The sequence below is a fragment of the Tupaia chinensis genome, unplaced genomic scaffold (assembly GCF_000334495.1).
Source record: "Tupaia chinensis unplaced genomic scaffold, TupChi_1.0 Scaffold149658_1, whole genome shotgun sequence".
NCBI lineage: Eukaryota > Metazoa > Chordata > Mammalia > Scandentia > Tupaiidae > Tupaia > Tupaia belangeri.
In genome coordinates, this window is record NW_006209503.1 from 668,089 (window position 1) to 678,342 (window position 10,254).

The 10,254-nt window shown below is 55.4% G+C and overlaps 1 protein-coding gene across 1 annotated transcript in view; it reads right to left on the reverse strand.

Moving 5' to 3' along the window:
* Positions 1 to 10,136, reverse strand: part of TMEM44 (transmembrane protein 44) — a gene marked incomplete at its 5' end in the record, with an annotated part of 42,766 nt that extends 32,630 nt beyond the window's left edge. The window contains 6 exons of the mRNA XM_027769450.1: positions 2,149 to 2,295; positions 4,326 to 4,496; positions 6,554 to 6,640; positions 6,844 to 7,010; positions 8,362 to 8,455; positions 9,909 to 10,136. Coding sequence (XP_027625251.1) covers positions 2,149 to 2,295; positions 4,326 to 4,496; positions 6,554 to 6,640; positions 6,844 to 7,010; positions 8,362 to 8,455; positions 9,909 to 10,136 — 894 coding nt within the window. The remainder of the gene's footprint in view (positions 1 to 2,148; positions 2,296 to 4,325; positions 4,497 to 6,553; positions 6,641 to 6,843; positions 7,011 to 8,361; positions 8,456 to 9,908) is intronic.
* Positions 10,137 to 10,254: the final 118 nt, after the last annotated feature.

A 10,254-nucleotide genomic window follows, 5' to 3' on the forward strand; every position in this document is an offset into this window, starting at 1 on the left:
TCTCCTCCATTCTCCTCTCGGGATCTTGGGCACGCACGCACATGCGCCCGGCGTGAATTTTAAGCCACCGGGTCCGGGACTTGAACTACGATCGACTACGTGGGAGTCCAGCCACACAGCCGTTACACTAACTGCTGGTTCCCTCACTAGCTTTCTGTATCTGCGGCACTTTCTCAGTGATTCAGAACCAAGAACTTTCAATGAAGACAAACTGCTGCAGTTAGAATAAATCTGGGGTTAGACCATAGTGCAGTGGTTAAGCTCTGTACGTAGGCAGCCAGAGCTCACAGAGTCGGCCATGGTTCAAATCCCAGCCCCAGTGGCTTGAAGAAACACACCAGGTGTGTGAGTGCATGCATGACCCAAATCCAGACTAGAAGGAGAAATGGAAGGAAAGGCCGCAGCATGACCACACCCCAGTGGGGGTGCTTTCTCTCTCTCTTTCTCTTCATAGTGAGTGCACAAAGCCTCTGGCAATAAAAAGGTATTCTAAAATCTATTTCAAATGCTATCTTTTTTTTTTTTTTTGAGGTTTTCGCTATAGGGCGTGTGCACTCACCAGACAGAAAGGGACAAAGAAAGACATAGAGACTGAAAGCGAGAAATCACCCCCCCGGGGGGATGGTCACGCCGCAATCCCTTCTCCGTTCTCCTCTCGGGATCTTGGGCACGCACGCATATGCGCCCGGTGTGAGTTTTGAGCCACCGGGTCCAGGACGCGAACCACGGTCGACTACGTGGGAGTCCAGCGACATAGACATTACGCTAACTGCTGGTTCCCTCAAATGCTATCTTTAAAAAGGAAAAAAAAAAAAGAAAAGAATAAGGGCCAACAGACGGCATGGTGGTAAAGGTGCTGGACTCCCATATAGTTGACTGCAATTCAAGTCCTGAACTCGGTGGCTTGAAAATCATGCCAGGCACATGTGCATGCATGCCCCAAATCCTAGGAGAACAGAGAAAGGATTGTGGTGTGGCCATCCCCGAGGGCAAACGGGGGGAGGCGGGAGGCTGTGATTTCTCACTTTCCCTCTCGTCGTCTTATTTAAAAAATAATAGTGATAAGTTCTGACTATTTGTGGAGGTCACCTGATTTAATCGTTAGAGGGAATAGTGTTTTCCCTAGACACACAGGAACTCTTACCAGTGGTATGTCACGTGTGCCCTATAGCAAAAACCTCTCCAAAAAAAAAAAAAAAATGATGGGAAAGTGGAGGGACTGTGTTGTAACAAGAGTTGGGAAATCACACTATTTTAAATCAATCATTTATGTAGCAGGTGAATTTATGTATGAATAAATCTGTTACTAAATAGTATAAGAAGACATTGGGAACCAGCAGTTAGCGTAATGGCTATGTCACTGGACTCCCACGTAGTCGACCACGGTTCGCGTCCCAAACCCGGTGGCTTAAAACTCATGCCGGGCGCATGTGCGTGCGTGTCCAAGATCCCAAGAGGAGAATGGAGAAGGGACTGCGGCATGACCATCCCCCCTGGGGGGTGATTTCTCGCTTTCTGTCTCTATGTCTCTCTCTGTCTGTCTGGAGAGCGCATGCGCCCTATAGCGAAAACCTCTCCAAAAAAAAAAAAGAAAAAAAGACATAGGACTATTTTATCTACATTACTAAAAGTATATTACGTTCATTAAGTGGCCGATAAAAGTTTTAAAACCTTATTACTGGATGGGGCCAGCAGTTGGCATAATGGCTATGTTGCTGGACTCCCATATAGTCGACCGTGGTTTGAGACCCGGACCCGGTGGCTTACACTCACGCTGGGTGCATGTGCATGTGTGCCCAAGATCCCAAGAGGAGAATGGAGAAGGGATTTCGGTGTGGTCATCTCCTCCGGGGTGAGGGTGGGGTGATTTATCACTTTCTGTCTCTCTCTTTCTGGCCAGCACATGTGCCCTATAGCAAAAAACTCTCAAAAACAAAACAAAACAAACAAACAAAAAACACTTATGACTGGAAAGCAAAGGAAGCAAAGGGTCTCATCATTTTCAGGGTGGCCTAACTGGACATGAGCACAAGCTTTTGGAACAGAGGCACCTTCAGAATTCCCAAGGCCCGGCCCTTATCGAGGCTGGCTACCCCTGCCCACTCCAGGCCACATGCTGGTGGGGTCAGAAGAATTTCAACCAGAGACCTTGTCCTCGGTCCTCGCCTCCAGATTTTCTTCCTCTTTCTCTGCACAGGTCAAAAGGGCTTGGGTGTCGGGGCCCTCTCTGGCTTCAGCGGCAAAGCCCAAGGCCCGTCTCATCTTGCTCTTCATCACACACGACAGGAAAATGATCTGAGCCGATGGCCGTTAAGGTAGAAGGAAGCAGAGCACTTTCAGCTGCCTACTGCTGCCCTGGGCCTCTCCAGCACCCCCACTGGCAGCCCCCTCCCTCTGCCCTCACCCCTTCATGGCATCGCCCTGCCTGGGTCTGCCCACACAGACCTGAGACCCTCTGAGGACGGGCCAGGCCCGACTCTGCACGCCTGTCCTCCTGAGAGCCCACACCCAGCAAGACCCTGTCCCTCGAGGGCACGTGGCAATACACGCTACACAGGAGCGTTTCGAAGAGCACTTGCCTTGACGAGCCTGGTTTATAGGGACGGTACAGGCAGTGGGTTGGATAGTGTTCCCCCAATTTCTGTCCCCTGTACTTCAGCACGTGACCATGTTTGGAGGCAGAGTCTTTGATGACGTAACTAGTTAAGATGAAGTCATAGTGGATGTGAGTCCTTGTAAGGAAAGAGGGGCCGGCCCATGACCTGGTGGGTGAGAGAACTGGATCCCACATGGCCAACTGAACAGTTCAAATCCGGATCAGCGGCTTGAGAAACACTGGGCACATACACACATGCCCCGATTCCCGACAGGATGGAGAAATGGAGATGGGATTGTGGTGTGACCATCCCTAATGGTGGGGGGCTGCTTCCTCACCCCCTACCCCCCACCCTGGCCTCTCTCCACAAGTACATGTGCCCTCTGGCAAATTAGAGAGAGAGAAGAGAAGACAGACAGATTCACAGAAATTATGAAGATGACAATGCCACAAGCCAAGGGAGCACCAGAGCCACCAGAAGTTGAAAGAGGCAAGGAGGGGCCAGCAGGAGGCGTGGTGGTTAAGGTGCTGGACTCCCACATGACCAACTGCAGTTCAAATCCCGGACCTGGTGGCTTTCTTTCTTTTCTTTTTTTGGAGAGGTTTTTGCTATAGGGTGTGTGCACTCACCAGAAAGACAGAGAGACAGAGAGACAGAAAGTGAGAGCCCCCCCCCCAGCCACTCCACAATCCCTTCTCCTTCATTCTCCTCTCGGAATCTTGGGCACACACGCACACGTGCCCGGCGTGAGTTTAAGCCACCGGGTCTGGGACTCCAACTGTAGTCAACTACGTGGGAGTCCAGTGACATAGCCATTATGCCAATTGTTGGTTCTACGCCAATTGTTGGTCCACTGGTGGCTTGCTTTCTAATGTTCCTTTTCTCTCTCTCTCTGGTCAAATTAAAAAATAAATAATAATTACAAATAAAATTAAATAAATAATTCTTTAAAAAAATAAAAAAGAAAAAAAGAAAGGAGGGAAGAGGCAAGGAGAGATTCCTCCTGGAGAGATGTAATCCTGCCTTGATCTGACTTCCGGGGTTAGCACACAGCACCACCACTGCGAAGCCACTCCCCACTGTCAGCACACCCCAATCCCCTCCCACCCCGCCCACTGTCTGAACACAGCTTGTCCTTGAAGCTGCATGCCAAGGTCATGTGGGTGTCAGCACACGTGGCAGCACCCTGTGGAACCAGGGAGGCTCAGCGGTCACTGCCCAGTGACAGCGCTTGTCCGCTTTCCCCTCTGCCTCTCCGACCGAGGCTTGAGCATCACAGAGGATGGGGAGCACTGGGAATAGTTAGCCCTGCGTGGCAGGGGGGCTGGTCAGCTTGCAAAGCCAGATCCCAGCCTCTCCAGAAAGCTAGGGCAGAGACAGGAAGAGAGGTTCTCCAGGGTAGGGAGCTACCAGGATGAGGTGCCCAGGCAGGAAGCAAAGCTGAAAGTGCAGCCTGGGTCTCCTGACCCGAGGGTGGGAACCTCAAGCTTCCTTTCACTGCTTCAGAGAGCTCCAGCCAAGACAGAATGTCTTCTTATTAAAAAAAAAAAAAGGGGGGGGGGACACAACCTGCAAACAAAGACAACTGCATTTGCAACTGCCAGTCCCAGGCTTCTAAGTGTCTCCTGACTGCTGGGAGAACTCCATCTAGCAAGAAGGAACGAGGGAGGGCTGGGCGGGGAGGGGTGGGGCAAGGCTGCCTGCAGTCACTCCGGGGTCCACGGATACAGCGAGGTCCAGCGCAGCACGGCCCAGGGAGGTCAGGAACCAGGGTGTGGCCCGCAGCAGGTACTCAGGCTGCCGGTCATGGGCCACAATGGCGGAGGCATAGAGGAGACCAGCCAGGGCCGACAGGAACCGGGTCCACAGGTGGATGGAGGGAAACGTCTTCCCTCGGCACTGGGCACAGAGAGGAGGGAGCTGGGCAGGGAGGAATCCCCGTCCACAGACCCAGGCCCTCCTTGGCGACCAGGAAGGGGAAGGGCGGGCCACTTCCCACTGACTGAAAGGAAGCACTTCTGGGTAAGACTCCCCACAGCCAGTCCCCAAGGCACGGCTTCTGTCAGACCTCCAGCTTCGGCTCAAGCCACTTCCTTTGCCTGATGAACTCCTACTCATCCCTCAGAACCTGGCTTAAACTGAGCTTGGGAAACCTACCCACCTCTACCTGAAGGGGCCCCGTCACACCTGACATGCCCTGAGCAGAGGGGTCCTTTACTGATCCTGACCAGCTCTTCCGCTCAGAGGGCTCCTGAGGGTGGGGCGGCCAGCCTCACAGTCTCAGTGCCCCGCACCAGGCGCCAGGAAGGGGCTCCTGAGAGTAGGCTGGGAGAACGTGAGGGAGGCAGAATTAGGAAGAGCCAGGGCCGACCTTTCCGCTCCTGGGACCTCCAGCACCAGTCCTGAGTCGGATCAGGTAGGGAAGGCCAGGGAAACGAGAGATGATATTCCAAAAGTTTTTGAAGTCAAGGGGATATTTTTGGAGAACAAGTCATTGTATGGTTCAAAGAAAAAGAACAAAAAAGGCCAGCCCGGCAAGGGTGTGCAGGTGGTAGGGTGCTACAGGACGAGAGCCGCACGGGAGGGCCTGGGTTCGGATCCCAGGCCAACCTGAATACTCTGGGCACACCGTGGGCACCCGACCTGGCTGTCCGGGAGGCTGGTGGAGGATCACGGCATGGCCAAACCCTATCAAGTTCTTCTTTCTCATGGAAAAAACTTAAATAAATAAAGGAAATAGTTGTGACATTTATATGTAAGTAGTCTTTACAAATGATAGTCACTTTATATACCAATACTATATAGTTCCAATTATATTGAGTTGTCTGAAAGGGCCCCGTGCCAGCTCCATCAAAGTCTCCATGCCATGTGGCTCCCCAGCCCCCATGCTACCCAGAGACCCACCTCCGTGGGCTGCTGGAGTCCGGCGCCCCTTAACCTGGAGCTGGGACACCTGCTGGTGAGCCCAGCCTTGGGAGGTTGCTGGCTGTGACGGCCAGCAGCTCCACGCAGACTATCCCCAACCACCCACCGCCCCCAGTCCTGTTCCCTGGCATCCCCAGAAAACGCGATGCTCTCGGGCAAAGAGTGTGTTTAGACTGAATGACGGGCCTGTCACAGCTGCATTTCAGGGCTGGGGACCAACTCAGTCAGCAAGACAGGACAGCTGTCCCAGAGCTGGCTGCTGAGATACCTGGCAGGGCGGTATCGCGAGGCCACGATCCCCCGCTGCTTCCAGGTGCGTCCCCATGTCAGGGCTTTCTCTGGCCTCTCTCTGCGACTGCCCTTCCCTGGCCTGAGCCTCCTTACCACCATCTCCTCTCTGTTCCCCTGACACTGTCCCTCCCCCCAGCCTGGCTGTACACAGTTTTTGGCCTTGCCCATTTGAACAGCGTGGGGGCCTTCTCGCTCTTTTTCTATCTTTCTTAGAGCGTTAAAACATCCTGTTTCAATGTCTGTGCCGTCCTTGACACTGAGCTCCCCGAGGGCAAGAGCACGTCTCAGCTCACATCTGCCTCTGCCGGGGCCAGGACAGGTGACAGGGCTTCCCTGCCTGGCAAGCTGGAGGGCCCCTGCCGGTGAGGTGCTCCTCAACTCCCGGATCTGCTCTAGGTGAGGAGCTGAGCCTCTGGAACCTTCCCCTCTCTAGCGGGACACTTGATGTCCAGCCCTCACAGCTTTTCCTGGGAACCCGCTACCCACGTGCCACCAGAATAGGAAAGGACAGTGGGCGCTCCCTGGTGGCCTTGGGTCCTTAGGACCTCCTGGCCGGGGCCTGCTCTCCACGCATGCGCACGCCTCCTTTCTCAATGCTGGCATATGCATGCTGCTCCTGAGAGATAATGCAAGTACATGCACGTGCGTGTGTCTACACACGCGATGACACCCCACTTCACTCCCAGACACCCTAACATCTGCCAGGAGACCCACAGTCCCAGCGCCACCCCCAGCCTCACGATTCTGGAGAGTGGAGGGATCCGGGAAGCCCAGGAGCCGAAGGCAGCGATGCCGCCCAGCAGGTAACCCAGAATCTCCGTGTTCTCCTGCAAAACAGGCGACGGGACACTCAGCGCTCTGCGGAGGCTGGGCCTGTGCCCCAGCAAGCAGCAAAGCCCGGCGAGTCCTCTTCTGCTTTTGGGAGGTTCCCCTCAGTAATGGCAAGGGCTGAGCTTCCCTCCACCCGCACCCCCCTCAGGAGGGAGGGTCGTGCACTTCCCCACAGCCACCCCGCGTGGTTCGGCCTCACCTGCAGCAGGCTTCCCAGCAGCCTCCGCTGAGGCCCTCGGATGGAGGCCGAAGCCTTTGGGACAGCCACCCAGAGAGCCCAGCCTGGACCCAGGCTCAGCGGCAGTGCCAGAGCAAATACGCTGGCCCGAAGTCGCCGCCTCCTCTTCCTCTCTCTGGTGGCCCGACCTGCGACAGACACCAAAATCCCACACGGTTCCCGGGAGCCAGGGCCTGACCAGTCGGATTGTTTCGTGAGAAGAACTGGTGCCAACTTCACCCCGAGGCCCAAACAGGTCCCTGGTAACTCTGCAGGCCGTCTCCCCCCACCTTTCAGGGTCTTCGGTTGTGCCACCTCTTCGAGAAGCCTCTGCCCCCCCTCGCCCCACCGTGGGCCCTGCTCTCCTCCAGCAGCGAGGACACCACGCTTAGCACGTCATCTGTGTGCAGACGCACAGCTGCTGCGGGCCAGAACCCCAGGGCAGGCACCGGCCCGGCGGTTTCTGAAGCTCATGGAGCAGAACCGGTACGCTGGCCCGAAGTCGCCGCCTCCTCTTCCTCTCTCTGGTGGCCCGACCTGCGACAGACACCAAAATCCCACACGGTTCCCGGGAGCCAGGGCCTGACCAGTCGGATTGTTTCGTGAGAAGAACTGGTGCCAACTTCACCCCGAGGCCCAAACAGGTCCCTGGTAACTCTGCAGGCCGTCTCCCCCCACCTTTCAGGGTCTTCGGTTGTGCCACCTCTTCGAGAAGCCTCTGCCCCCCCTCGCCCCACCGTGGGCCCTGCTCTCCTCCAGCAGCGAGGACACCACGCTTAGCACGTCATCTGTGTGCAGACGCACAGCTGCTGCGGGCCAGAACCCCAGGGCAGGCACCGGCCCGGCGGTTTCTGAAGCTCATGGAGCAGAACCGGTAAGGATTTGGTAAATGCGTTGATGAGGGAAGGAGTTTGTGCCAAAGCATCTACAGTGTGAACTGGACAAACCTCAGCACGCTCTCTCGAGGGTCCTTGGGATATAAGGCAGACACTCCTGGGAGCAGTTCTTGGAAGAAGACCTCCCTCCTGGGCTGCACGGAACAGCTGAGGGCATGGACGCTGCCCACAGAGGCCAGCACGCCTCGCTTTGGACAAAGGCCCAAGCACGCTACTGCCCCTTCTCAGGAAGCCCCAGTCTCAGATCTTGGGGACCCCCACCCTGGCTCAGTCATTCCGGCCCCTGCTCTGCCTGTGGGGGTTCATGCCGATGGCACCCATTTCCAGAAGTCCTGGGCGTCCTTCGACCACCCGGACCTCTGTGCTGACCAAGGACGGCTCTGGGTTGTCCTGCTGCCTTCAGAGCTCTGGCCTGTGGCCCCACGTCCAGTGTCACGTGCTTCCCCGCCTGTGGCTGCCCACAGGTGCACGCACCTCTCAGGCCTGGTGGGAGTCAGGCACCTCACGTACTTGTGTGCCAGTGCGTGACTCGACAAGGAGACGGCCCTCAGAGACGCTGTGAGCAGTGGACGATGAAGGCAAGAGCAGACAGCCACACACTCACCTCCACGGGACCTGGATTCGGATCCACAGACCGGGAACAGAACGGACATGAAGTTCGCCAAGTCAACAGCTGCTAGGTAAGCGCCAGTGAAAACCTGGAGCAAATGGAAATCGGGCATTGGTGCTCGAACGTCGCTTTCCAGCAACCACAGTGCCTACTGTTCTGGGCCCCCCGCCACACAGTGGCACCACGGTGGTCAGAGATGCCTCCCACCAACCCCAGCCCTGAGAGGGGCCATCACGGTCTCCATTTGACTGATGAGGAGTTGGGGCTGTGAAAATGACAGATCCCAAGTTATTATTTCTCTTTTAGAGAGATTTTTGCTATATGGTGCATGCGTTCATTGGAGAGACAGAGACAAAGAGACAGAAATAGAGACATCACCCCCCAGGGGGATGGCCACGCTGCAATCCCTTCTTGTCCATTCTTCTCCTAGGATCTTGGCTACACATGTACACGCACCCAACATGAGTTTCAAGCCACCGGGTCCGGGACTCAAACAGAAGTTGGCCATGACATGGTCCAGCGGTGTAACTGCTATACGCCATCTGCTGGTCCCACCTGGGGTGTTTTTTAAGCCATCAAGTCCAGGACTCGAACCATGTGGTTGGCCATGTGGGACCCAGCATCCTTAACCAGCAGGTCATGGGCTGGCCCTATTTAAGTATTTAGTAAATGTTTATTATTATGATTGGATTTGAGTTATGTCTCATTACATTCTATCAGCTAATGAGAATGGCCACCCAAAATGAAAGGTGATTTGCTTCTGAAACAACACTGCCCAAAGTGGGGTCTAGAACTCTCCAAATCTGTGTCTTGACCACCAGGACTTCCCACCTTCATTTCTACAGGATGGGCACAAGCCCAAACCTGCCCTGTGAGGACCCCCTGCAGGGAGGCCAAACAGGTTTCCCTTGGGATGCGTATTTTGGGAGTGGACTCTCCTACAGTTTTGTTGAGGGCCTGGACTTCTGGGAAACCCGGAAGTGCTTCTCACTCACTCCAAAGCCCAGTCGCCTGGGAACTCAGCTGCTCTCGCATGAGCTGCAGCTGAGCTCAGGAGTCTAAAAACAGCAGAAACAACCATCTACTGAGCATCTACTACACGCTACGCGCTGTTCCAAGTCACGGGGGCACGGCAGTGAATAAACCTTTGGCCTTGCGGTGCTGGCATTGAGAGGGGCTTAGCACGCTACATGCGATAACAAGAAAGTAAAGTACAGGGGATACGAGAGGTTAAACTATGGGGAAAGCAGTCTAGGATGCGGATCTGGTGCACTGGTGAAGAGGCAGTTCACAATTTTAAACAGGGAAGGCCACACGGAGAAGGTGACTCTGAGCGAAGGCTCAGAGGAGTGACAGTGAGCCCGTGGATGTTGGGAGCAGGAACACCTGGGGTGGGCAGAAAGCGCAGCAAGGGCACAGGCTCCGAGGCGACGCCGTGCCTTGCATGGTGAAGGACTGAGACAGAGGTCTCCACAGCTGTGCAGAGAAAGGCAGGTCAGGCCTGTGCGAGACTGAGCCCCTGTCCCCAGGGCCCGACGCACCTGGATCGTGAGCTGTCTGGCCAGAATCGCCCCGATGGTGTCACACAGACTGGTCAGGAGGCAGCACGCGGCACACGCTGCCGACTGGTCCTGTCTGGATTTGTTTGCACATCTCAGATAGAGGAGCCTAGGGCGACAGGGGTGTGGAATGAACACCGTGGCCGTGAGTCTGGGGACCGGCCCAGCAGCTGTCTGAATGACAAGTGTGACTCTGCATCCCTTTTTTTTTTTTTTTTTTGAGAGAGATTTTCACTGTAGGGCGCGTGCGCTCGCCAGACAGACAGAGAGAGACATAGAGACAGAAAGCGAGAAATCACCCCCCAGGGGGGATGGTCACGCCGCAATC